General features: G+C 49.7%; 9 protein-coding genes and 1 non-coding gene across 13 annotated transcripts; 4 read left to right on the top strand and 6 right to left on the bottom strand.

Annotated features, from left to right (window-relative positions):
• Positions 1 to 343: 343 nt before the first annotated feature.
• FVEG_17029 (hypothetical protein) lies at positions 344 to 2,184 on the bottom strand (the record flags this gene model as incomplete). Its single annotated transcript, XM_018906269.1, has 2 exons — positions 344 to 1,696; positions 1,810 to 2,184. The coding sequence occupies 2 exons, from the start codon at positions 2,182 to 2,184 to the stop codon at positions 344 to 346; spliced, it is 1,728 nt and encodes a 575-aa protein (XP_018759018.1).
• Positions 2,185 to 2,932: 748 nt separating this feature from the next.
• FVEG_17028 (hypothetical protein) lies at positions 2,933 to 3,906 on the bottom strand. Its single transcript, XM_018906268.1, has one exon. The coding sequence runs from the start codon at positions 3,683 to 3,685 to the stop codon at positions 3,275 to 3,277; it is 411 nt and encodes a 136-aa protein (XP_018759017.1). The 5' UTR covers positions 3,686 to 3,906; the 3' UTR covers positions 2,933 to 3,274.
• A 1,466-nt stretch (positions 3,907 to 5,372) lies between these two features.
• On the bottom strand, positions 5,373 to 6,420 carry FVEG_17027 (hypothetical protein). Its single transcript, XM_018906267.1, has one exon. It carries the CDS (start codon positions 6,229 to 6,231, stop codon positions 5,536 to 5,538), a length of 696 nt encoding a protein of 231 aa, XP_018759016.1. The 5' UTR covers positions 6,232 to 6,420; the 3' UTR covers positions 5,373 to 5,535.
• Positions 6,421 to 6,703: 283 nt separating this feature from the next.
• FVEG_11435 (hypothetical protein) lies at positions 6,704 to 8,542 on the top strand (the record flags this gene model as incomplete). The annotated part of the gene is made up of 1 exon (XM_018900697.1): positions 6,704 to 8,542. The coding sequence occupies one exon, from the start codon at positions 6,704 to 6,706 to the stop codon at positions 8,540 to 8,542; it is 1,839 nt and encodes a 612-aa protein (XP_018759015.1).
• A 297-nt stretch (positions 8,543 to 8,839) lies between these two features.
• FVEG_11433 (hypothetical protein) lies at positions 8,840 to 13,292 on the bottom strand. 2 transcript variants are annotated; one of them, XM_018900696.1, is made up of 5 exons: positions 12,733 to 13,259; positions 12,564 to 12,631; positions 12,468 to 12,510; positions 11,001 to 12,409; positions 8,840 to 10,943 (listed from the first exon to the last, which is right to left on the bottom strand). In XM_018900696.1, exons 1-4 carry the CDS (start codon positions 12,890 to 12,892, stop codon positions 12,294 to 12,296), a joined length of 387 nt encoding a protein of 128 aa, XP_018759012.1. In that variant the 5' UTR covers positions 12,893 to 13,259; the 3' UTR covers positions 8,840 to 10,943; positions 11,001 to 12,293. The 2 variants fall into 2 exon arrangements, with proteins under 2 accessions (XP_018759012.1, XP_018759011.1); XM_018900695.1 differs by having other exon boundaries at positions 8,840 to 12,409; positions 12,733 to 13,292.
• On the top strand, positions 9,254 to 10,297 carry FVEG_17026 (hypothetical protein; the record flags this gene model as incomplete). The annotated part of the gene is made up of 2 exons (XM_018906266.1): positions 9,254 to 9,671; positions 9,702 to 10,297. 2 exons carry the CDS (start codon positions 9,254 to 9,256, stop codon positions 10,295 to 10,297), a joined length of 1,014 nt encoding a protein of 337 aa, XP_018759014.1.
• On the top strand, positions 10,319 to 10,609 carry FVEG_17025 (hypothetical protein; the record flags this gene model as incomplete). The annotated part of the gene is made up of 1 exon (XM_018906265.1): positions 10,319 to 10,609. The coding sequence occupies one exon, from the start codon at positions 10,319 to 10,321 to the stop codon at positions 10,607 to 10,609; it is 291 nt and encodes a 96-aa protein (XP_018759013.1).
• Positions 10,994 to 11,109, bottom strand: FVEG_17024. Its single transcript, XR_001989316.1, has one exon. It is a non-coding gene; the product is annotated as a 5S ribosomal RNA (ribosomal RNA).
• Positions 13,293 to 14,047: 755 nt separating the features above from the next.
• On the top strand, positions 14,048 to 15,898 carry FVEG_11432 (26S protease regulatory subunit 6B). Its single transcript, XM_018900694.1, has 4 exons — positions 14,048 to 14,391; positions 14,451 to 14,492; positions 14,546 to 14,644; positions 14,698 to 15,898. Exons 1-4 carry the CDS (start codon positions 14,237 to 14,239, stop codon positions 15,665 to 15,667), a joined length of 1,266 nt encoding a protein of 421 aa, XP_018759010.1. The 5' UTR covers positions 14,048 to 14,236; the 3' UTR covers positions 15,668 to 15,898.
• Positions 15,899 to 16,255: 357 nt separating this feature from the next.
• FVEG_11431 (hypothetical protein) lies at positions 16,256 to 21,237 on the bottom strand. Of its 3 annotated transcripts, none has more exons than XM_018900693.1 (2): positions 19,145 to 21,237; positions 16,256 to 18,521 (listed from the first exon to the last, which is right to left on the bottom strand). In XM_018900693.1, exon 2 carries the CDS (start codon positions 18,474 to 18,476, stop codon positions 17,145 to 17,147), a length of 1,332 nt encoding a protein of 443 aa, XP_018759009.1. In that variant the 5' UTR covers positions 18,477 to 18,521; positions 19,145 to 21,237; the 3' UTR covers positions 16,256 to 17,144. The 3 variants fall into 3 exon arrangements, with proteins under 3 accessions (XP_018759009.1, XP_018759008.1, XP_018759007.1); XM_018900692.1 differs by having other exon boundaries at positions 19,904 to 21,237; XM_018900691.1 differs by having other exon boundaries at positions 16,263 to 19,033; positions 19,904 to 21,237.
• Positions 21,238 to 26,660: the final 5,423 nt, after the last annotated feature.

The raw sequence follows: 26,660 nt of genomic DNA, 5'->3' as shown, positions 1-26,660 counted from the left end.
ATGATCAAATACATTACTGATCTTCAACTGCTTCTCTATCTAAATCTTTTGGGGGGGGGGGGGTGATGGCATAGATTTTACCATCTTAACAATAATCAACCAAATTTCAATCTGTGGCTGCCCGGATTACCTAGGAATTCAAACACCACGAGCCCTTGAGATGTATCAAATTGGGTATTGTGTGTGGCGTGCTCTATGTACGTTGGGTACCAAGAGGTTCTTTCTTCCTTTCTTTAGTGATGAGGCTGGGTGGTTGTGCGTGTCCTTTTTCTCTTTGGTTTTCTTTTACCTTCCTCCCCGTACTTCATCATTTCCTCTTCTTATTTCAAGATCTAGACTTCGGTCAAGTTGTCAAGTCGTTAAAAACATCGTACTCAAACGACAACCAGGCCATGTCTCTAACGTGGTTCTTATTAACAGAATCACCGTCCTCAAGCTCCTCCTTGTTAAAAGCGTCGTTCAAATACAACAGAGCCATTCTCTCCCACCGACGTTCGGATCCCGTCGCACAACCAGGGTTGGTGCACCACAGCACGTGTTTCATCCCTTCGTTGAAGAGGGGGTTTCGTTTGAGTCGCGGGTCGCACTCCTCATCATGATTGTAGGTGAGGTTGAAGAGCCACGAGGGTTGGAGGAAAGTTTTGACCCAAAACTCTCTGTAAATCTTGAGATCTACCATGGTTTGTGCCCGTTTCTTTGATTTAGCAATAGTTCCAGATACCGATCCTGGGATGCCTAGAAGTCGCCAGTCTTGTTGCAGGCTCAGGTGGTATTGCGCTTTGCAAGTTTTGCAGGTCGCGCTAGGTGTTGCTTTCAGAAGCCCGCATTCGATAGACCTCCCGTCTGATCGTGGGAAGCATGAGCACTTAGATGAGCCGGGAGCAATACACTCATCCAGGATCTCGCTGGAGAAATGCTTGCATAGAGCTTTTGTGTCAAACTCAGCATATGAACCACTTTTGAACTGTCGAATGGCTTCTTCCGTATGTTTATTCGAGCATCCATCAAGAACCACAAGGTGGAGGGTTGATCTGAATGCGAAACGTAAGTTGTACTTCGTGGGGCCATCCTTCCATGCTCCTGTATTCGAGAGATAAACGTGGGGAGTATCGGTTTTCTCGTAAAGGTAAGGTGACAGTTTATGGCTCAAATCGTTGCACTCGATAGATTCATCCTCTCCACCGGTATTGGCCAGAGTCACCATGTCCGGTCCTGCAAGAGACACATGCGAGCAAAGGGGGAAATTTCCGATTCGACCCAGGCACTGTGTATATTGTTTCTCCTTCTCTCTGGGGGAGAAGAACAGCGCAGGGTGGCTGGCTTTACAGCCGTGACAGTATTGCAGCTCGTAGAGCTTTTGCATCGCTTCCTTCAGCTTTCCTGAATCGCGTTTGTCGTTGCATTCTTGACAAAGAGTCCTGCGAGCAAAGAGGTCCCGAATGACTTTGCGTTGTTGGTAGCCATTCTCGCTGATACAATAGCTCTCAGGTCCGCTTCGAAACTCTAGGTTGAACGTCTTGAATACATCTCGCTTTGACAGCTGACGGAACTTTTGACAGGTCTGCTGGAGGAGGTATAGGCTGCTATGTGGGAGAAGCAGCCTGATCTCGATTATCAGCTCTGGGCAGAGCTTTTGTAGAGTCAGGTGAGCGTTATGTTGCTGCTGTTGGTCGAGCCCCGTATCGTTTTTGGCCATCTGCAGGCAATTAGTATGGGGAAAATACCGTGTATGATAGTGCAATTTACCTCCTTTGCCTTTCCTTCGCCGGGGATGTTGGTTTAATCATGTTGAATGGTCATGTTGCTCACGGGTTCGGTTTCATCATCATGAACCGCAGTCTCCTCCTGATCGCTATGGTCGAGAATGGTTTCTTGGGCATCGAGATAAATCTCGGATCCGGAAGAGCTATCAGACTCTTTATCAGACAGCAATGTGCTAGAGTTATCATCACTGCTGGCGGGTGGCGTTTCTCCTCGACAGTGAATGACTGTCTTTTTGTCGACACCTAGCTCCTCAGAGTCCTCACGAACACCATCTTGGACATTTTGGTCTACCACAGGAGCTGTAGCAGGTTCATCTTTGACGCGGTCTTCCTTTCGGAATAGGCTTTTGATGGACCGGAAGATCTTTTTGGCCTTCAGTCGCGAAAGCGAGAACGAGAGCTTCTTCTTGGGAGAAGGCATCGTGGATGAGCGGTGGTTGATAATCCCCCTCGAGAGCAAAAGAAGGATGAAAGAGGAAGAATCTCCTGTGGGTACAGAGGCTACCTAATAAGATGTTTTATGTGAATTTAAACTTCTTTGTGGTTTAGGCAGAAGGTGCCTTATGAAACTCTGTGGAAGGCTTCAGGTTCGTTTTAAGGTTCGTTCTGCCATAAGACTCAAAGGCAAACGGGACCTTGCTTTGGAGCCTATCAGCTCAAACTCACTTAGATAATGGTGCATATATATGCATGTCACCATGGCTGTAGTTCCAACAACTATATCAGCTTAGAAGCTGCGTAATTTCTAATACTGCTATAAGGCTTAGGTTGTAGTCTGTATGTTTGGCTTCTTCACTCTGTGTTAGATGTGATTGGAGCAAATGATCTAGCTACCAGGCATAGTATGTCTATATCTCGAGTTTGATAGAGTTCATAGATCCATGCAGTCCATGGTTGGGATGAGTTTGTATGGAGCCAAATATGACCTGACTACAATTGGATGAATGAACATTTAATTGCAAGCTACGAGATAACTAGGCTGCCTCAAGATAGGAGTCATTGTGAGTAATACTGTAATCGCAGCCCACAGATATGATGAGACTACCCTACAAAGAATGTAGGTGCTACAAGGGATAGATTACCAAAGCATAAATGCATCACATGACAAGACAGCCTTCCTGTGAAGAGCTAGAGCAATGTAGCTTTACGCTGGTCACGATGATCATTCCGATGGACTTCTTGGAAGTCGAGTAGCGTCTTCTAGTCAGCCGTTTAAGCATGTCTTTAGACAAATCTCCTTCGAGGGCGGGTGCGGCTAGACAACCGCATTCCTTTGCATCGAAACGGTCAGTAGCTCACGAAGCAGTTCAAAGTGTATTGATGAGAGAGACCTCAGATAATTGTGTCGGAAAATGAAGTAGGATATGTCACTTGTGATTTGTGCAATTGCATCAATATTCATATCTCATCCAATATCAAGGCGAAAAGAAGCAATGAATCATCACCTCAGTCTCGAACAACCCGTGCAAAGTGCTCAGATTAGCAGGACACGCTATAGACGGCCTGCAAGACTAGACCAAACAATGGTCTCTACCTTTGGCGGCGCCACCCGCTTCGCTATTGACTGGACAACCCAATAGACCAGAAGTCGAGTGAGACAGGTGATTTGAGGCTGGAACAAGTGGCAAACCAGACAATGTCACAATAGGAGGGAGAGTCCAGGTCTCCCTCACCCGTTGTTTCAGCCAATTATCAGTATTTGTTAGACAAGTCTCAGCCACTTTGTGAAATGTCGCTATGAAACAGGCCATGAAGCGTTGGATCTTTGGAGAGACGGTATTGTTGTTATTGCTGCAACGGAGAGGCTGACGAGCCAAGATGAGGGTGGCTTGATGGTAATTTTGCGCCTGGGGGATATTTTTGGGGACTTTGGCATGAGTCAAGCGATGCTGACTGTTTGGCTGACGTCTTCGATGGAGCATCTGGGCATGTACGGAGTAAACTGGAGCTGATTGCAAGCGAGCGAGGGGATTTACAGCCGGGATGATCTGATCCTAATCCGTCCTTGATAATGTTTGTGATAAGGAATGTAGGGGTGCAAATCCCATGGCAGCCTTGCAGAGATTGAAGGCGAGGGTGAGAGTCTCGGGTCAGCTTTAATTAGATCGGATGCGTTTAGATGTCTTCGGCTTCCGCGACAAGCCGCAGCGCGATCTCTTTTAATTAAAGCTGACATACGGAGCACATAGGAGATTACCTTGAGTGTCTAAGACAAGCTTACAATGCCATTCATCTAGAGACAGACCACCGACGCAAGGGGGAACGGAACCGCCGCCCGTGCCCGTGCCGTACGAAAACTGTCAAGGCCAAGCATTGCGTGCAATTTCCTCTTACGAACGGCACAACCAACAACGGGTGAACTGATTTTGCTGACTCTGGTCTGGGGTCATGATTTGCTCTGGTAAAATGCAAAATGCAGCCCGCAGAATGCAAGGGGCAGGGGTTCGAGTTGTCACTAGACTAACCCAGACATGGGCTCATCTATTTTGGTGTCTTAATTGGTTGAAGCTTAAAAAACTCGATGAGATAAGACTTTTTTTCCGCTCTCGAGACTAAGAAAAACCAAGGAACGGCAAAAAGGGACAAATCAACGCACGCTAAAATATGACCATCTCTTGTGATTGGGGCACCTGGGTCAGAGTGTGATAGAGGCTGCAGCACGCCGCATTAGCCTGATGCTGACTGCAGGGGCCGTTGTTGGTGATTGGAGATGAAAAACGTGAGAGACAGAAAAACAAAAAACCGGCTTTTTTCTTAGAGGAGGAGGAGGGGAAAAAAGAGGAGACTTGAGTGACTAAAAAGTGAGTAAACAAAGTTCCCTGGACTACGGAGCTAGGTGCTATGTGGGTACTAGCGCAGGTACCCAGCTCACCCAAGACTGCTAACAAGCCCGGCTAACTCGGCCCCTCTAAATCGGATCATCCACTGAACAGACAACAGTTGATATGGAGCTGTGATGTGCTGTGATGTGCTGTAATGTGCTGTTGCAACTGCCACCGTTGCAACCGATTAGTATAGAGTTTGCCCTACGGATGGAAAGATAGAGTCGCTACAACTGTGTCAACCGTCTGTCTGTCCATCAAAACAAAGAGACCCTGCATTGCAACAGCACACACTCTCAGCTCACAGCCAGGCCAATCACTTCTGCCTACCCCGGACATTTCCTTATCATGAGTTTTCTCACAAGATCCGAATCTGTCATAAAATCCCTCCCCTGACCTCGTATTCCAAGGCAAGGGCCCCTGTACCCTGCACTGCACTCACTGCACTCACTGCACCACCTCAGCCCAGCAAGTCTGGCTAGTGCAAGGTACAGTATGAGTAAGAAAGTGAGATGGCTTCAATGATATCATGATTGGACGAGCTACGCCCCGGAGCGGTAAAAAGAGGGCAGAGAGAGGTAAAAAATTGCCTCGCCTAGCGTGAGGCCCTGAGCGTGGGCCCATCTCGATGTGTGTGTGTGTGTGTGTGTGTACAAGGTTAAATGGACTTTCAGAATGTGGTTAGGCCAGACTAAACTAGACGCCTTTTGAGTTTTGTGTGTGTCTGGGACCTGGGTTTGCGTATCTATCAGCCCAGTCTGGTCAGTTAGTTCAGTTCAGCTCAGCTTTTGTCTTGGTGTTGAACTCAGAGATAAATACCCTCACTCTCTTCCACCTTTTCGCTAACTTCTTCCTCCTCTCTCAACAACTACACTCGCTTCAGTCGTTACACTCTCGCTCAAAGCTCAATCTTGCTTTTCTGCACTTCACTCGTTTTTACAAGTCAGAACTTAATTAAAAACCTCACCAAATCCTTCAAAATGGTTGCTATCAAGGTTGCTGCTGCTGGCCTCCTCATCGGAGCTGCCACCGCTTCTCCCTACTACGCCCCTCCCTCCAACGGCACCACCCACTACACCACTGAGGTTGTCACCGCCATCACAACCTACTGCCCTGGTGCTACCACTCTCACCTACGGTGACAAGACCTACACCGTCACCTCTGAGACCACCTTGACCATCACCGACTGCCCTTGCACACTCAGCTACCCCGTCAAGCCCACCAAGCCCGTTGTCCCTCACCCCGTCTACACCACTGAGGTCATCACCGCCGTGACTACCTACTGCCCTGAGCCCACCACTCTGACCTACGGCAACAAGACCGTCACTGTCACCGCTCCCGGCACCGTCACCGTCACCGACTGCCACTTCACCACCACCCACCCTGCTTCCGAGCACCCTTACCCTCAGCCCACTCCCGGCAAGCCCGGTAAGCCCGGCTACACTGCTCCCGCTGTCCCCGGCAAGCCTACCACCGCTGCTCCCGTCCCCGTCCCTACTGGCACCGCTACCTACCTCGTCCCCGAGGGTACCAACCCTGCCGTCGTCACAGCTGCTGCCGGCCGCATTGCCCCCGCCGGCGTTCTCGCCGTCCTCGGTGCCATTGCTCTCTTCTAAGCAACTCAGAACCTCTGCTCTACATGTCATGGATATATCTCGTAATGAGTTTTGACGACAAGGAAAAAGCACTGGTCTTTAATGATTAATTTCACACACGATGAACTAAGGATGGAAGCGTTGGGTATATAATTCATTTCTACATCTTGCACATAGATCTCTTGATAGAGGTGCATAGACCTTAATACTATACAGTTCATCTGAGCTACACACTTTGCCTCGTCTTGTTCCATCGTGATAACCTCTTGTGAATAATATCGATCTAAATGAGCAATGTCGCAGCCTGACCCAAAATTGACCAATTGTCGCTGAGTCTGTCTCGGCCGTATTTGAGCTACTCCTCAGCCATGTCTCGGCACAGCTCAATTAAGCAACGACAATTGATGGAATAATTGCACGGAAGTCTCCTACTTGTCTGCCGACGTGATTATACTGTTCTAAACTCTCAAACAGCTCAAGTTTCCGAATCACCAACGAACGCATTACTCTCTCAATTGTTACAATGCGTCTATTAAATGTCTCAACTCTCCAGCTGAAAGAATTCATCGGACAAGTCCCTCCCTACGCAATTCTCAGTCACACATGGACCGAAGAAGAGGTTCTCTACAGTGATATTGGCGCCCTAACTGCTCAATCAAAAGAAGGCTACCCCAAACTCGTTGGTTGTTGTAGTAGGGCCGCTGAAGATGGCTTCGAATGGGTGTGGATTGACACTTGCTGTATCGACAAGTCCAGCAGCGCTGAGCTTTCCGAGGCGATTAATTCCATGTACAAGTGGTACCAGAAAGCGACCGTCTGTTATGCTTATTTACAGGATGTCACCACAGAAACTTGTATTAGTACCAACATCTTTCATATCACAGAGTTCGGCAGAAGCAGGTGGTTCACAAGAGGTTGGACACTTCAGGAACTGATCGCGCCTCAAGCCGTCGAGCTCTGTTCCAAGGAATGGACCGTGATCGGCACAAAAAAGAGTCTTGCCTCAAGTATAGAAACTGCCACTGGTATCCCAATCACTGTATTACGTGGTTCGCATCCATCATCATATAATGTCGCTGAGCGGATGTCGTGGGCATCGGCTCGAACTACAACCAGAGAGGAAGACATGGCCTACTGCTTACTGGGTCTATTCGATGTCAACATGCCCCTTCTCTATGGTGAAGGAGCCAAGTCGTTTATCCGACTCCAGGAGCAGATTCTCCGACAAGAAGAAGACTATAGCATGTTTGCATGGACTCTCCAGCAAAATAACCCAAGTGCCAATTCCGAAACCTCTTCTACTGGGTTTCTGGCTTGGTCACCCTCACAATTCTCCAAGAGTTCCCTACATGCTCAAGCTTCTTCAAAGGACACGCAGAACCAGAAGATGATCGACCATGGCCATGCATTTCCTCCCCCTTCTGAACCCGAGCTTGATTTGGAGAAACAGAGCATCGAATACCGAGTCCTGCACGAGAAGGATTACGGCCGCATGTTTCGCGGCCAACGTAGCATCGTTGCAATGCAGTCGGTCCTCTCGAATCCTCTCGAGTTCACAAGTCGCGGTTTACGTATCAATCTGCATGTTCTGTTCCCTACTGATCTTGACCTGGCCCGCGTCGCATGGCTATCATACGAGACAGAGGACAGTCTTGTATGCGTCCTCATAGAACGTGACTATGAGTCGGCGCGACGACGGGTTTATTGCAGAGTTAAATCGTCTTCTCTTATCGGTGTGCCCAAGACACTGCTCCCATACTTTAGACCTATGGAACTCTTCATTCGACCCAGTGGCTATTCCACAGGCTCAAATAACTTTGGTATGAAACCACCATCTTCAATGTTTTCGTCAAAGAAATTGCAGATCTTGACACAAGTCTCATCGACAACTACGCGCTCGCTCGAAATTGTCTTGTCTTATCCAAGCGATGACTGGATGAAACGACAAACTCCAATACATGAGTCCCCATTCAAGGCTCTCTGGGTCGTCTGTTCATATGGCTCTCAATCTTCACTATTTCGGATTGACATCATGATATCAACCGACGATGCTTCATGTACTATCCGAGAGCTTTCGCAGTCTAGCAGCGATATCGATGAGCCTCGTAAGAACGCTCTCTTTCGGGCTTGTGCACAGTACAAGAAATCTTTTGTTGCACATACAGACCGTGCTGTAAAACGATCTGCTCGAGTTCCAGAGACTGTGTTTTCAGCTGTTCTCCGGAAAATGCCAACTTCTCATGAGGACCTCTTGACTTATGAGCTTCCGGTCGATGCGTGGGACGTGGGTGACTGCCCCAGTTGGGTTCAATTGAGTTTGTTACAAGAACATAAAGATGTTGACGAGTTGAAGACTCCTTAATACAAGAACTGGGTGTTATGGTGTTATCATAGGTTGGCTCTGAACTTGTAGAACCACACACCTATCCTACTGCTCATATAATACAGCGTCCATGTGCATCAGCATAAACATTCCCCAGACCCCTAACCTACGGATAGTGGCAGCAATGCTCAAAGGAGTTCATGTTCAACTTGAACCTATCATAAGCTACATTGAAAGCCTATTAGTACATTTACTCACATGCCTTGTCTCGTCAAACGTCTTATGGCTAGAATCGCAGCTACAACGCGACGGGATGAAAGAAAACTAGGACTTTGACCCTGAGCGATAAAATCATTTAGATAAGTCTAGCCTAAGCTTAAGGGGGCTCTCTGCTAAGTTTGTTTTCGTATCATCTGTTCAAGTCTTGAATATTCTCGCTCCTTGAGGCATATTGTGGATCTATGGAGCTGAAGGCTTCGAAGAGGAGGGCGCCGGATATTGCTGTCATCCTTGGCAAGAATATTTATGCCCTCTCATATCATTATCGATTAACAAACAAACGACCCAAATTCTAAAGTTTTGCCTCATCACTATCACTTACCGTCTAAGAGGGAAAAAATGATGGACCGCCTGGAACTTCGACAGGATCAGGAAAAGGCCATACGTGGTGATGGAGTGCCGAAGCTTCTCGAAGACCGTGATAGTCGTGCAGCCCTTATCTGAGGTGTTCGTCTGCACTACCACTTGGCCATGAGTGACCTCGTCAAACGCCTCAGCTCTTCAATGCCTCTGGTCGCTCGAGCCCGCAACGCTCGCCGCATCATGAGCAACGACATACCGGAGCGGATGACGGCAGAGGAGCAGCCATACTGTATATGGCATCCCGACATGGCCACCGAGGATGCCTACCGCTCAATGGCCTCTGGATTCCCCGACATGCGCTATCAGGTCGGCCGTGCGTGTGCTGCAGCAGGTTATCACGCCCTCTACCAGGAGCTTGATCTCCTGCCTGAAGTGTCCATCGCTGAAGAGGGGCGAGAAAGCGAGACAGATGGCGGGAAACTCATCTATGACGAGATCATGAGTTTCAAATATCGCTATGTCATCATGGACGACTGCAAACGCACGGTAGAATTGATGGACTATGTATGCCCGGTGTATCTCAACGGTAACACCTAAGTGCGATGGCGCTTGACAGCTCTACGAGGCATTGCACGCCGCTTCAATGACGACCTTCTCCCATGCACCGAAGAGGACATGCATCTCGGCCTCGAAGTCCAAGAATTAGATGAAAGGCATGATATGCTGACCGATAACGAGGCGAAGCTGCTCTATAACCCTCTGCCTCGCGATCTGCCGACGGTGAAAAAGACTTTGTTGACACAGATGGCAGCCCACGACGGCAACATCGAACGCTATGCCCAGCTCGCCAAGTCTGGAAGAACATTAACGCAACTAGACCAAGACTGTGTCATCCGTGGTATCATACATCACACTATGTATGCTCGCTGGTGGGCGGACCAGATCAAGAACGACACCATCTATGCTAGGTCTTCCCCATACGTGTGGGATATTCAGCGAGCCATAATGGCACGTCGAATCATGCTCAACGACGCTTCCGCATTCGAAGAAGGCTGGCCACCAGGAGTCCCGATGCCCTACATCATCTGGTGGCCCCTACAACCGCAGCCAGATATGCTTGGTCTTCTTGCCATGAAGGTGTCTGAGATGAAGACGGCAGTGCGCGGCGGCTGCGATTGTCTGCGATTACGAGAATGTCTACAAGAGCCTTGACCCAGAGCCGAGCTGGCACCTATGGACATCGCCAGTGAGTTCGCTGCCAATCCGTTCTACCGTGAGGATCAGGAGAGGCGAGGGGGGGAAGATGTCGAAGTGGAGGATGACGCTTTCATGGAATCATACTACAATGAATTAATGCAGACGAGGGAGTGTACGGCATTTGAAGAGGGTGGTGAAAAGATTGCAGACAGTTTCGAGAAACACGAGGTACGAACTAACATGTATGGCTCCGTGGAAGTCCTTAATACGAGCGCCGTCCAGCTTAGGATCTGGGAAGGCATTGGAAAGGTACCGCCAATATCTTGATGCCTTGCAGTTACAGCAAGCACCCCGAAACTGAGACTTGATCATTGATCATACTTGAGCTTGCATTACAGGGAGTCTGTGTTTTTGGAAGGGAGTGCGCCTCACTAGACGCTCAATTCTTTCAGGCGGCCCGGCGGATGGATCGGGGAAACGGTACCGGAGCCCCACCACCGGCACCGACTCTGTGAAACGGTTCGGACCGGAATCAAAATCGGGCACATAAACAATTATTCAAGAAGCAAGGCATTTAACAACACCTTAAGAGTCAATTTTCATAAGCCCATACTACTCTGCCGTTGACTCTATAGCATTGCATCTACCTCTCTAACCGCTACTAAAAAGACAATAATCAGTCCCGGACAAGCATCAAAAACAACAAAAAAAAACATACAACACCGGGGATTCGCTGGTCGTCACCGACCCAACTACTAATCCAGCGCTTCGCAGCTTGACTATGGGAGAGCAGACGGGATCCCGTATTTTCTACGAGCTATGGTCGTATGTGCTTGATAGGCTCGCAAACTGTGCTCATCATGACACCCAGAGCTGTTCCCAGTCATCGTTATTGAGATCTCACCGACTGTGGTGTAAAAGGTGGACCCTGTAGAACGAGGCCACCCGGAATTGCAGGCCTCATTATCGATTGAGACATATAATCGCTGCCCAAGATGCGAAAGTGCTGTGATGGTAATGTTTGCACCATGGCGCTCTTGGTGATGGATGTTGGTTGAGTCAGATACCGGGAACTGGCCGGTATGGAAACAAAGTTAATCGTTGTTGGTAATTGGTCATAGACTCGTGACCGTGCCCTCAAACCGATTTGACAAAGATCCGTAGCGTAATGCAATCCAACATACTCCGTGCGAGAATGATGAGAGACTTGGTCTCTGTCAATCTGACGTCGACCACCAATAGTCTACCTAAGACGGAACTTGCTTCTTGGGCTGGCCTTGAATGACATCAAGGTTCCCCCGACCGGCCCCGTACAGTCAGCTCCGGTCCGGGCGGGTTCTCGGTAGGGGGCGGGCTCATATCGGCCGTCGGTGATTGGCGCCAGCGGGGACGCGATCAACATCGCAGGTGTCATTTGAGCGATGATCAAGTTAAGTCATGTGAATTGAGGAGAGTTACAAACAAACAAAGAAACACCGCCCTACCGTGCCTCAACGCCACCATCCCTCAAGAACAAAACAGTCCAGCCGCAGAATTAGTGAGGAAAAAGAATGAAACAGTTTGGTCTCAAGACCCCCAAGAAGTGAAAACAACCTCTTCCTTTTAGCCCGCGAATCCAGGCGCTCCCCCCAATCCAATTCCCAAGATGGATACCGAATGTGCCGGACGCTGAGGTGATGGATGCCTTGCCATGTCTTGTCTACTCCGCCAAAGCCAAAACCTAAAAGTGAGGCTGTCAAGCCGATTGACCAGGGACCCTGTCCCGAAATCATACTCCACCGAACAATGCCCATGCGTCGACAGGCCTAAAACAAGTGTCATGTCTTGCCTGACTGAGAGGAAAGGCAAGCAAGGTAAAGTAAAGAAAAGAAAAGAAAAGAAAATAGCCGCGGGAATCGTAACGCCGTTAAATCAATATTTGAATAATAGCAGGCCTGTCATTGAATCAGGAATCTCGTGAGAAGGAAATGTCTATCATGGCCTGGCCTGCGACGATATAATGTCGGGCGGTTTAGTGAGGTAGCAAGTTCTTGGACTCGTCGTCGGTCAGAATGATCTCGTGGACCGGGTCCCGGCGGTTCTCGAGGGGAACATAGTCGCAGTCGATATAAGATGGGAGAAAGATTTCTACCAGTCGTTAGCCGTGACTCGTGGAGAGGTTATTCATGATACAAGTGAAACATACCGGGATTCCAGGCGAAACCCTGGCTGGAGGAGAGGTAGGAGATCTATGGAAAGTCAGTACACCTGAAACCAAGTATAATATTGTCGAGACACTTACCAGCCGGGGAGTGCCTTCCGGATCGCCGACATTAATGACGGTGCATTCTTGCTTGGAGAGTGAAGAGCCTACAAAGACAAGTCAGTAAACGGCTGTCGGTGCATGATAAGACGATCGTATCACTGTCGCTGCAATCGTCTGGGGCGGGGGATGATCCAGCTTCACTTACTCAGGAGGCTTGGACGGCGGTTGTGCAGGGCCTTGTCCTTTCCGGCCGACGGAGGAGAAGACGAAGGAGTGCCAAACGGGCTGTTTGGAGAAGAGCCGGTGCCCTTATGGAATGGACGGGTAGCCGAGGGGCCAGCGGGAATGGCGATAGAGGACGACATTGTATGTGCGATGTTGAGGTTGCTTAGAGTATCTAGACAGAGACGAACAAGCAACCCAAGATGAAACGAGGGGTACTGTATGTGTGTGTGACGAGCGGTTGGCCGAGTCGAGAACGGCAGCGGAGGGAGGGAAGATGACGGCGTTTGGGGAGGAGATGGCAGCAGTATCAGTAGAATGACGCAACAAAGACACGCCGAGCAGTAAAGTGATAGATTAAGGTGATAAAGAGACGTGAGGTTGACTTGAGCGAGAAAGGCGATCGGAAAGAGAGCAAAAAAAGACAAAGAGGTCGAGTTGGTTGGAGGTTGAACAAGTCAGAAGGTAGAAGGTGGTTTCAAAGAGGTACAGTCAGTGAGTGAGGTGACTTGTCGATTACCTTACCTTGCCTTGCTCCTCGGCCGCCGACCAGTGAATCACCGCCGCATCATCCCGTGAACAGGCGAGTGATCCGACGCTGATAAGCCACAATCCAACCGGGTACTTGACTTTACATGAGACGATCCATAAAGATACATGTACATACTGTATAAACAAGCAAGGAGCTCCTCATTAACAATTACCAATAATAATACTCTATACTGTAAATACTGTATGGACGATTTCACGGTTCACCTAACCTCCTCTCAGGCCTCTCACCGAACATCGCGGGGCAGGCTTATCGACAGGGTCATGAGCCTATTCTCACCGCAAAACCCGCCATCTTTCCAACATTAGACTGAATCAGTTCAACGCCACTAATGAGACATTCCCCCATGAAAGCTTATACATCCCCAGAAGGGTCAGGTCAAGTGCTAGAAAAACAGAGACACTCAATACGCTGTAGCTCTCATGTACCAGGCTAGAAACGTCGTCCTCTTCAGGGTCCCCACGTCTTTGGTCTTGATGTGGAGGCAGATCCCCCCGATAATCGGCCAATCTGATTCATTGAAGCTCGCACTGGGGTCGTTGGAGCCTTGGAGCCTTGCAGCTTCCTGCACGCTTGCGGCCCCGCTTCGCCCTCCCTGTGAGAGAGAACCATGAGCCAATCAAAGCTATCGAGCCTGGACCCCAACTGCTCTCGTTCTTTTGACGCAGGCTGCTAATCACGTGAATGTAGCTGCAATCGAGATGACTAAGATTTCAAGCCGCGCTAGCTCACCTTAGCTTCCAGTGTCGTCGTCGTCGTCGTTACTGGCGCCTGGCATCATCTCGAAGCAGCTCCATCACTCCCTCAACGACCCAAACAACAACCAAGCGCTGTATCTCCCGACGACAATCGCTTCCCAGACTCGACGCTTATTTCTATCTGCACCGCATTCTCACGATCATTTCACCTATCTTACCCACACAGCAGAAGCGCAAAAATGGGTGACGTCGCTGTCGAAAACCCAGCAAACCAAGTGGCACCTCACAAGAGGACCGCACACTCAGCTATTCCCACCATTGATAACTTCGAGGGTGTATCAACCGATGGAGGAGACGACTATGCGAACCTCAAGAAGCTCCAGAGGCAACTAGAGTATGATACTCAGTCTCAAATATCGCAAAAGTGGCGGGGAACTGATAGCTTTCGAATAGGTACATCCAGCTGCAAGAAGAGTACATCAAGGATGAGCAAAGGTGATTTATCAATCCCGTCTAAAACCAAGTTCTGGTTTACTGATTCTTTGCAGGAGTTTGAAGCGTGAGCTTGTACGAGCTCAAGAAGAGATTAAGCGGATTCAGAGCGTGCCATTAGTTATAGGACAGTTTATGGAGGCTATTGACCAAAAGTATGTGCTCAGCTGCAGCCGGCAATCCTACACGAGCTAACCAGCATCCCAAGTACTGGAATTGTGCAGTCTAGCACCGGATCCAACTATGTCGTCAGAATCCTCTCTACCCTCGACCGGGAGAAGCTCAAGGCTTCCTCCTCAGTTGCCCTCCATCGACACTCCAACGCCCTTGTCGATATTCTCCCCCCTGAGGCCGACTCCTCCATTGCTATGCTTGGTGCCGACGAGAAGCCCGATGTGACATACGCCGATGTCGGTGGTCTGGACATGCAGAAGCAGGAGATTCGCGAGGCTGTCGAGCTCCCCTTGACACACTTCGACCTCTACAAGCAGATCGGTATCGACCCCCCTCGAGGTGTTCTGCTCTACGGCCCTCCTGGTACCGGCAAGACCATGTTGGTCAAGGCCGTTGCCAACTCGACCACCGCCAACTTCATCCGTGTTGTCGGTTCTGAGTTCGTTCAGAAGTATCTCGGTGAGGGCCCCCGAATGGTCCGTGATGTCTTCCGCATGGCTCGCGAGAACTCTCCCGCCATTATCTTCATCGATGAAATCGACGCCATTGCCACCAAGCGATTCGACGCCCAGACCGGTGCCGATCGAGAAGTCCAGCGTATTCTCCTCGAACTTCTCAACCAGATGGACGGTTTCGATCAGACCGCTAACGTCAAGGTCATCATGGCCACCAACCGAGCCGATACTCTTGATCCTGCTCTTCTCCGACCTGGACGTCTCGACCGAAAGATCGAATTCCCCTCTCTGCGAGATCGCCGTGAACGACGCCTCATCTTCTCGACCATCGCCGGCAAGATGAGTCTGGCTCCCGAGGTCGATCTCGACTCCCTTATTGTCCGAAACGACCCTCTTTCCGGTGCTGTCATCGCTGCGATCATGCAGGAGGCCGGCCTCCGTGCTGTCCGTAAAAACCGTTACAACATCATTCAGAGTGATCTTGAGGACGCCTACTCAAGCCAGGTCAAGGGTACCGGCGAAGAGAACAAGTTCGATTTCTACAAATAGATTCACTCGGTGTCTGTTTATCATTTCACGCACTCTTGTGTGTCATCTATCCTGTATTACATACGTCAACTATCAGGCCAAGGGGATATGGAAGGAAAAGTCCATATGAAGGGAGGAGAATTAGAGCGAAAGGTAGATTAGGATTAATCAACGTGCTGTTTGACGGCGCAAGCGATATGAAATCGTCTCTACAACCCAGGTCCACACCGGTGAAGTGATTGATTTACGCGATGTATGCTTCGAGTTACATTTCAACAATCTTACCATTCTGTAGGTATGTATGTCAGACTATCACATGTCTCTGAGCAAAATGTCCGTACACAGCATGATACTGCTGCAGCCAACAAAGTGGGATACGACTTCAGAGGTGACATTGGTGATACTCTGCTTGCATGCATCAATGTGTCCTTTTGAGAGTCAGCGGCGATAAAGAGTAGACGGTATGTGTAATCGAGATTGGGGGTCCAAGTTCCCAACAATTCAAGTCGGAGGCGAATTACTCATTCTCAATGCTTGATGACTCCGAGTTCTCAATATTGGACGGGCATTCGAACTTGACAGACAAACACGCACAATAGCACCTAGCAACGGGGTATGTTCAAGTTCAAAGTTCGTGAGTTACCGTAGTTTTCCATTCATAATAATTCCCTGTCTATGTTCCGTACAAGTCTATCAATAAACCCGTTCCAACTCCTGGCTGTTTGTCTCGCTGACAAGTGATAACAGGTAAAGAATTGTAAAATACAGTTACTTCGCCACAAACTCCATTATTCCGTCCATCTTGTCGGTTTTGTTTCCCTCAACTCGCCATCCGTCTATTTTGTTTCGCCCGCTTCCTTGAGTTCCCGTCCTGACGAGTTCTCTGCGCACAAAAGTAGATAACAAACACGCTACAAAAAGCCAAATGGGAATCAAATGCCTCGTGCAAAATATGCCGAATGAGAACGCCGTAAAGTCCTTCCAAAGGCGATACATGTAAGAATATAGTTACACGAGGCTCTTGGCAAGTTGGCCGCTGGGTATAACTCCCCGGTCTTGCGGAAAGGTGTAAGCAGCATTGCCAAGAATCCTCGAGCATTGTGAAAAGGAAATAGAGAAAAGACCAGTAGGTCTTGAGTGACTGCAGCTTTCGATCGAGATCGAGATCGTTGCCTCATTGAGGTATTAACCATTAGCCATTACCATTACCATTACCATGACTCTCGGATAAGTATGCTTGGATGTAAAATCATACATCGCTTGTTGCTCCAAAAGGACAAGAGAGCGCCGAGCCAATAAGGACGAATCGGATTTTGACCGGTTCAGCATCATTGGGTTGGGCGTGGAGAGTAGCATTGGTAAGGCTGGGGTATATCTGCGGCGACCAGATTATCCCGGCGGGGCAGGGTAGAAAAAGTCATCCTGATCCTGGGGGATTGCCGTGGGTATGCCGAAGCAGCAAAACGTATAGAGCATGCCATTAGGCATAAACAGCTCATTACGAGCTCAAGGTAACACCAACTTCAAAGAGAAGGTGGACGAAACGCCGGTGCAGCTCGATAAAGATATCAGGCTGTCCAACAATCTCCGCTAGACCACGGGCTTTTGGGGCTGAAGCACCAGGGCCGCCACCCATCCGTCGGGCGAACCCGCTACCACCTGTCAGAAAGCTGCTTCCATTGCGATCAGGGCCCCCGGAGGATTCGACGGTTGGTGGCGGTGGTGCATAGCCACCCCCGTAGATGCTGCTACCAATAGGAGAGTTCTCGGCCGCTCGCTCGGCCTCGGCTTCAGCTAGTTGCTGGATCCATGTAGCGAGCTCGCGAAAAGCGGTCGAGACCACGGCAAACGTCTTCATGGCCAGTCGCTCTCGGTGAGTACTAAGCGCCAAGAAGGCATACACTCGCTTATGACCCCGTGCGTGTACATCAGGAATACGGAAGATATAAGCCGTCGTGTAACCGGCGAGGGCGTCGCCGAAAAAGATGGGGCCGCCTGTGACAGCCGAGCCGGCACTTTGTGTAGTTACAAAGGCCGGAGAAGAGGTCGCAACGGGTGAAGTGGGGTTTGCGGTAGATGGAGCCCGGGGTAACGTCTCGAAGGATAAAGTGCGCAAGCAAGATGCTCGAATAAGAGAGAAAGAGTCGGGTAGGACCGGATCGTGTGTAGATGTATAGTCGACGTAGTGAACATGGAAAGGTGTCCGTTCTGCTGCGGTCGAATTGCCTGTACCACCACTCTTGCTTGATCGCGAGGTATTGCGCGAGCTGACCGAGGGTGTTATTCTTTGCCGAGCCCGAGGGTCCTCATCCCGCTCTCCATCGGTATCACTCGAGGTCTGGGAGTTGGGAGGCGATGCCTGACCTCCTGCGCCGAAAACCCGTTCTGCTGGCGCACGGGTACGCAATGTTGGTCCACGAGTATTGTTTGCGAAATGAACACTACTTGATCCTGCTTGCTGTCGCGGCAAGGTCATCGCGCAGTTATCGCAAGGGCCTTGTTTCTTTGTCACAGTCTCATCATAGGTTCTTCGAAAACTCGAATCGCGCCGAGGATGAGGAGGGGCCGGTCGTGGACTTTCAGGAGGAGTATCGATAGCAGTGGGTGTTGCGCCAGAGTTGCTAGAGTTTCGCAACAGCGCTGCACGTTGCGCCTGGGCATCTTGTTCGGAGGCTGGCATTGAAGCGCTCCTAGATAGGTCGAGGTTCTTTAATGCGTCGTTGAGAGCAGTCGACGATGCATGCGCGCTGGATCGTGGTCTGTTATCGGCAGGATCTGCACCATCCTCGAAGCAGACAGTACATGAGGCTGGTAGACCCTCAGTGACCATCAAAGGGGTCGGGCCATGAAGGTCGCAGTAGTGAGCAAGACATAGCTGGAAAGACGGCATCAGTGACTGATTCTTGCGCATTGCGAGCAGATGGCCAGTTGGCGCGAGTGCAACAGTGGATCAAAGGGGTAGGTAATGCACAAGATGCCGGGAGAATTGATCATAGTAACAATGGATGGCTCTGGGGAAGTATATCATGTCAAAAAACTCATGACGTTATGGGGCAGGGATAGATCATGTATGGATAAATAGGCCTTAGAATAGGAGGGTTGCAAGGGGTAGTGATGGGAGACATGGTATTATAGGAACAAAGCAAGTGGTGATATATCTCGGTGTACGGAGACAGCTTGTTTTGGTCGCCCTGGCTCCTCTCCTACCGGCAACGGGCCGTTCTTGAGGTCATGGGGCTGAGGTAGGGAAGTGATGTGGCACCGGTGAGTTGGGATTCCAGTAGGAAGCATCATGATTGCCCCGGGACTACCAACGCTGAATCGAGGGCAGGGCAATCAAAGTCAAGCGGTGAAGCGGTGTGGATGTAAGTGCATGTCTGTGTGCGCCTGTGTATTGTTCGTGCCTAGTCAGGGTGTGCAGACAAGTAAAGAGACTTGGGCTGGGTGCGTGGGATGTGGGATGCGATGCGATGGGGATAAAGAAAGGACAGGACAGACCAGACCAGGACAAGGTGTGTGTGAGGGTGAAAGTGAAAGCGAGAGTGCATGTCAGACAGACAGCGGGCGGCTCGGAGGCCATTAGGAGGTACGGCAGACGGGCCGTCAACGGACTGGCAGCTAGGAAACGAGAGCGAGGGTGTGAAAAGGGAAGGGATGTGAGGATGAAGCCAAGGGGGATAAAAGCAAGGGAAGGTCGAAAGCGACGTCGAGAAGCAACGTCGATGAGAGCCAAGACATGGTTGCTGAGTATGGATGGATGGACGAGAATAGGAATGGGATCATGGTAAAGGAATCATGATATATGATAGGTGTAGGTGTGTGTGTGTGTGTGTGTGAGTGTGTGAGTGCGAGAGATCTTTGGTAAAGAAAGGTACCAGAAATGTCTGGACCCAACAGGGCGGGCGAGACTGCTCGACCTAGTCTAGGGACGTGCAGAGAGTCAAAGGCTCAAGGAGGAAAGCATTCATTCATGGCTGGCAGGGATCTGCTGAGACAAGCTATCGACCACCTGAAGTGAGTGCATGGTGTGTGATGCCTTCACTGACCAGGGCGTAGGTTGAACAGGAACGTGGAGGGCGGAGGAAGCAGCTCGGAGCGTGGAGGGTGCGACGTCGGACGTGGCAGGAATTGGCATGTGGTTGTACAAGAGAGCCAAGTCAAGTAAAGACAAGCAAAGCAAAGCGAGACAAGACAAGTCAAGTCGAGAGACATGGAGATTTGACCTTGGAGAAGAGCAAGTTTGTGTTGTACACTTACAATGTATGTCATGACGTATCGTCGCCTCGGAGTCGAATCGCGGCAGAGGAAAAAAAACGTCAGTATCAAAAAGTATTATCGACGATTGGACGACGCTGCGAGACAGGGATGGGGTCTCCCTTTTGGCAGCACGAGACTGCACAAGGGACGGCGGGGGAGAGCTGTGCTGTGCTGTGCTGTGTTGTGTTGCGTTGTAGGCTTGATTTAAAGCTGAAGCTGGTTTTCGGGGCGTCGCGGTCGTAAATAAGTCTATAGAGGGAGAGTCGATAGGTATCGAGGCGAGACCTGAAGGCGCGAGCAGGGGCCGGATCGACGAGGGCGTGCGTTAGTAGGTAGGTAGGTACAAGTAATTTGGCGTGGGCGTGGTAGTACGAATGGCTCGTGCAGTGCTTGTAGTTGCAGTTGCAGACGGAGTGCAGTAGGGCTACAGGCAGACAAGACAGGACAGGGCCGTAGTAGCTGCTGTTGAAGATTCGATTCGGTTCAATTGGATTTTCGGTGGATCCGACCGGGCCAGGGACTGTCTTTGTTCGGATGAATCGAATTGAATTGGATGGAGGGATGTTTGCTTTCGGAGCTCTCTGCTTGGTTCGATGTCCGTCCGATTCGACCAGGGTGTACGTTACAGTACGGTACGGTACGGTATGGATAAAAGGTGGCAGCATCCAAGATGTGCAATTGCTCCGGGCGAGATTGTCGAACAAAGAAATCGAGTCGTTAAACAAACGTATCAGGTTAACCGAGAAGACAAAAACGGCCTTTGACTCGCTCGCAAAGTTACGCTGCGCGGGGAAATATGTATGTCGACAGGGACAAGGAGCTGCAGCAACCCAGTTCAGGTGGACGAGGCGCAAGAGAGAGACAGCGAGAGAGAGGGAGGGGCAATTAATGTAGATAGCTCCAGGTAAGGTAACTAAGGTAGACGAACGGAATATCGGCGGCGGAAAGTCGCGGTTGTAGCCCCAAAAGCCAGAGCCAGAAGATGGGCAAACCCAAATAATCGTATCGACAAAGAAAGACGAGGGATAGATGATGGAAGAGGAGGATGGCAATTGGAGGGGATTCGACGGAAACGACGGGATCGGACGGACAAGGTTTGGTTTGAGTTTGTGAGTGAATGAAGCCGAGCTTAAGGATGACGATTCCTGTGTTTAAGGGCAAGAGTAGTAGTAGAATAGAAAGACACCGAAAAAGTAGCTGGAGATCTTTTAATCCATCATCATGATCACCACCATTGTCATTCAGTCCGTAGAGTCGAGTCGAGTCGAGGTTTCTTTGCTTTTGGTTCCGATGGTACAAGCAGATGTCAACTCTCGTGGCTGTGGGGGTGGGCGTTTTTTAAGACATCCATGGCCCCTCGCGAACCTGAGAAACCGTTTGACCAAGGGAAAAAGGGCCTACCAGTAACTAAGATATTTCACATCAATCAATGAATGGGATCCAATAGGATATGACATGGGGAAACTCGTCTCCATTGCTTCCATCCGGTGGGTACCGTACTACAGACAAGCTAAGGTAGACAGGCAGCACAGGCTAGAATGGACAGGGATCGCGTGTGGGTGATTGATATCCATGCCAATGCCGATTCATCCAATCCTACTCCGTACTTGGCTCTTTTTTCCCTCCTCTAGCTCGATAATTTATCTGAGAAGCATACATATTCTCTCTCTTGTCTAGGGCACCTATGGCATGGCTGAAATTGGCGGCACCCGGCACGTCAATCAGTCAAGGTACCGTACAATCAAACTCCCCCTGGTACTAAACGTGCGTGGGCGTGCGATGCGTCCTGTGCGAAGATGAATAGTTTGGGCACCATTATATATCAAGGGTTGGTTGTTAGAGGTGAGTTTCGTATCTAATATTAATCTGAGAGAAACAGTCATTCACATGAATATTCACAACCAGCAATTTGTGATTAACTTTGGCGTTAGAATTTAGAAACCACATTTCTCGGACACGCTAAAATCATCTTCTTGTTCCTTAGCATCCACATCCAATCCACATCCACACACCAAGTTTTTAAAATCTTCATCTATGACGATGAATCCGCAATGGAGCAGCGGCAGGAGAATTCTCACCGCAAGATATTCAGGGATACAATTACCGCAAGTATCAAGCATCACGATGGCTATGGCTATGGCTTTGAGGTGCAGGTGGTCTCATACCTCACTTGAGCTGCTTCATATCATGACATGGCCCACCAACAAATGCTAAAAGGAACGACGGTAACAAGCAGGAATAACCAGTCGTAATAAGGGTCCTCCGGTTGGACGGCCGATCCGCTGATGCCTTTTCTCCACTGAGAGACTATCCCAATAACTTATTAACCTTTTCAAGGATCGGATCTTTACGACAACGATAACTTCCTAGGCTTGCTTATTAGTTGAGTACCTTCATTGTTAGGATGCCAAATTAAATGGTCTAAAGGTCTGCCAAGTCTACTTCAAATCCACAGGAGTATTTTTGGTCGCCTAGGACAGAGGTTTCACGTTTCTTGTATCCCCTTGCTCAGGTTCCCCCAAGCCGCCTCCGAGCGCCGGCTCCAGGGGAAATTCTGGTACGAGTGGGACCTGTTCCGCTTGCCCAGCCACCAAGTCAATGGATGAATTCTCGGCTTGTTTTCTTAGCTGCTACGCCAAGCCTGGCTGTATGTAAGCCATCCCGATGAGCAACACGGAACTTCCTAGAGACACTTCCTCCTCTGACCTAGCGGCTGCTATGATAAATAGATGACCAATTCTGGCTGTCATGTCTAAGCCAAATCTGCTATACTAGTCGGGGGCAAAGAGAAGGGAGCCGAACTTGTTTGTCAGGATCCAATTGCTTCTAGAGCGAACCTAGACGACGGACGGGGTCAACAAAAAGTCTGGAGGGGAATCCCGATGCTGAGGGCACTTATGGGGACGGACCCGATGGGATACTCCACTCGTCGCGTGCGTTGGAATCGAAGCAATGGAGTAAACAAGGGGTCCTCTTCTTTCGGAGGAAATGGTCGGACGTAACGGTACTTGAACGTTGCACTTCTCTCGCATCCTGTCCTCGTCATGTTGGTCCAACAGAGCACGCACGCACGCATGCACTGGCACGGCTCTCTGCTCGGAGCAACTCAGCAAACAATGAAACCAACTTGTCGTAACACTCAGCTCACCCTGCGTTTTAACAAATGTCAAAGGGTATAGCCAAGAAACACACGGTAACATCGCAATCTTCAGCAACGAAACACAGAGCCAAGAGAGCCTATCAAACAACGGCCTCTAGCCCGAATAGGGTCTGGGCGGCAATTGGCCATGGTCATCATGACAGCAGCTTTCACTTGCGACGACACGAGGGGGCTGTTCGCACAGACACAGTTCGATTCTGCTTATTTGCTAGGTACTATTGCGTTTCATTGCTAGTAGTCTGTGCAACGTGAAGGAGAGAATAGAGAAGGAAAGTTGACCCGTTTACGCGGGGAACTCTAAAAGTCCTCTCTCTTGTCTTGGAGAGGCATTGGCTGCGAGCTATGGGAGCTGAGGCCTGGGATATCCGTATAATCTCCACTGTGAGAGAAGGACATGAGACAAAGTTGTCGCTTCGGCGTGTAATAGAATAAGCAAAGTCCAACTGCGGATATCACTTACAGCATCTCCCCGGTATGTATGTTTTGGAGGCTCTCCCTGTTGTCGCGTGCCCGTCAACTCTATCCGTACATACATGTGCATGCATACCTCGTCTTGCACATGTTGAAACTGTCTCGTCTTCCTTCTCGCTTCCAAAGCAGTGGATTACCATGGCCTTGCCTAGCCTGGCCTGTACCGAGAGCGGATACGATACGATGTGCGATAGTACCTCGTCTTTTTAGCCTAAGGAAACCTGGTTAGGCTTAGGTTACCTTTGGGCCGCCATCGTCTTGTCTAGCTTGTCTCCAGTCTGCTCTTCTCTTCTGGTCCTTTTTTTCTCGCGCGAGATGGAGCCGGCCACAAAAGGACTCAAAACGGAGACCCCAGGAGCAATGACCAAGGGGGGCCAGGGGGGAATGACTTGTGACACTTGTTCCAGAAGCCTTCGACGAAGAAAACAAACCCCTGCTTTGGTGGGTCACTTACATTCACGTTCACTTTGTTCCTGGACAGCGAGATCCGTGAGAGACTGTGAGTGAGGGCTGTCTTTGATATTTCCTTCTTTTGTGTCTTTTTTTGCTTTTGCTTAAACTCTTTTGATTCGCGATTCATGGTAACAGAGTCAGAAGCCTCAGCTTACTTTCGTTTCCTTTATTTTCTTTTCTCATCAATAATTTAGCCCGCAAATACAACCTAGGCGATCCCTTGATAGGGATTCACAAAAAGTCCTCGTTTACTTCACTTACCTGGAACAAGACCCAAGTATCATTTGTCAAAGGACATTGCGGACGTCAAGATGAGCCCACGACGTGGTCAACCCCTGGAAATCGTGCTCAAGGCACCGAAACGAGTAGGTCCCACGATCTCTATCCCTGCACCCACGCGCCGAGAGAGTGTTTGACAGGCGACAACCGCGGCAATGCAAAGCAGAGCAAGCAGGCAAGCAAGTCTTTTGAGTCCGGTTTTCTTCCACGTGTGTTATCACACATAGCATTGCTTATAATCTGAGGATTAAGGATCTGACTAGCTGTGAGCCCGTTGCTCTTGGCAATGAGTCCCAATGTCAACATGGCGCTGTAGATCAATGCTTGGGATCTCCAATACATGACATATGCACTGTACATGCCGCAAACACTGCAGCATCATCCGCAGCACATGACCTGCAAAAAAATATGGGATTCTTCGGCCGAGGCCTATTGTATGTATGGATGGATGGATATGTACGGATACTGTAAGCACTGTAAGATCTTGTTCGACCGCCCAACAAGCATGCTGCACAGTATCCGTATGTACGCATTCATCGCCAATGTGAGCCTCCCTATTGACAAACGTCATGTCAGCATAAGATGACTCGGCTCGGCGCGTTCCCTCCTCTCTCTCCCTCTGAAGATCGTGATATCTCGACACCCCTCATCGCCCGCTGTCCATAATCATTAGGAACGTGTAACGACGTTGCAATGAGATAAACGGACACTGGGCTGCATCCGCCTGCATATGCAGCTTCTAAAACATCCATCGGTTAACGACTTCTGAGGTCTAGCCTACGACGATCACTCGCCCTGGGCTCCACGTCTACTTCTCTCTTTACTCCGCCCAGTTTCTTTTCTCCTTCTTGTTCTTGATAAGCCACGATAATCTTTCATTATCATACGCCTCCAGAAGCCTGGGGGTCAAAAAGAAGAAACAAGAAAACAGCTGAGTCCTGAGTCTCGGGATTCCCGGCTAAGTGAGGCCGAGAAGTGCTTGTGGCTATTGACTTGGACTCGGAAAAAGCAATTCACGGTCATCTTCACGCCCCCACCTCGGGTATGTACCAGCTTCCTCCAGGATCGTCGTCTACGTGAATCTTCTACTAGGTCCCAGATCGGTCCCCAAGCGAAGTCTAGTCGGTGATGCAGATGCATAATGCCGTTGCTATCCCTTCAGCTGATCCCTCCAGCCATTGATACGAGTGGAACAACGCTCACTCGTGAGTCGTACTCGTCTATCAGCTCGGTGGATCGGCTTCAAGTCTGATCTTGCAAAGGGGCTTTCTACTTGTCTCGCTCCCGAGGGCTTGTTTCAGCGTTTGCTTCTTCGCGTTGTCGTCTCTTCCCTCCCGGCGATCATTTGGTTCCGTTGGGCCGGATTTTCACGGATTTGCCGTACGTCAAGACATATGTTTGGTATGATCTCCTGCCAAGCGATGACAGATCGTATGTGTGTAGGTCTCAGACAGTGGCATAGCTCGATATGACGATGGAGCTGCAGGCACGAGATATAGGCATTGCATTTGTGGCTTACCTTTGACGCCAGATATTCCAATGGGGCGAAGGGATTGCTTCATTCGGTTTGGATCTAGCTTTCAGCCTTGATCAGGTTCCATCGAGGCTTGATGGCGATCTCAAAGGGGCAATCCGGGGTCGCGTGATGACCGTTGAGTTCTGGAGGTTGGTGTTACACGAGTGACGATCTCAAGGGAGTAATGTCTACAGTTGGCATAGAGACGAGGTACTCCGTATGACATATAGCAGTAGTTTGTCGAGCTCATGCTACTCTCCCTGTTCGTTCAGCCGCATCATCGATAAGCCAGGAGTGAGTGAGACCTGATTAGAATGCGATGTCTTTTCTGACGTTGTCGACGATCTACCGACAACTAAGCTTGATGTGTCTGCAAGCTATCATTTATGAGGTGTCATATTAAGAAGCAATGAACGCCCTCGATAGTTCATAACTGAGTCAATAACTTGCAGGTGGCTGGATTCCCGAATACCCTGGACAAAACATCATGTAGTTGTCATGAACTTCAAGGAAAGTCGTCACTGCTGAAATTATGTTAAGTCTAAAGACACTCCGGAGCTGTTCCGTGTCCTATCAGCCATTGCCTTGCCCGCTCTTAGCATGAAGGGATATCCTTTGTCTGTATTCAGTCTGTCTTACTCGTCTTCAAGTCGAGAATTTCGTATGGAGGAGCAGAAGCGGGACTCTGGGAGAGGGCCGACCGAGTCAGCCCTATCTCAGGCACTGTGGAACGAGTTCGATGCGATGATCAATAGTGGATGTGAGTCTTTGGTCCAAAGCCGGTGCTTGATTGCATGTTGCTAGCTGGAGGTCACTCACACCCGATTCAAGCCGGACGAAAGCTCCCGGGCTCATGTCAAGTATGTCTGGATGAAAAT

This window comes from Fusarium verticillioides, chromosome 7 (assembly GCF_000149555.1).
Source record: "Fusarium verticillioides 7600 chromosome 7, whole genome shotgun sequence".
NCBI lineage: Eukaryota > Fungi > Ascomycota > Sordariomycetes > Hypocreales > Nectriaceae > Fusarium > Fusarium verticillioides.
The sequence above is the reverse complement of the archived record's forward strand: the minus strand, read 5'-3'. Positions and strand labels throughout refer to the sequence as shown.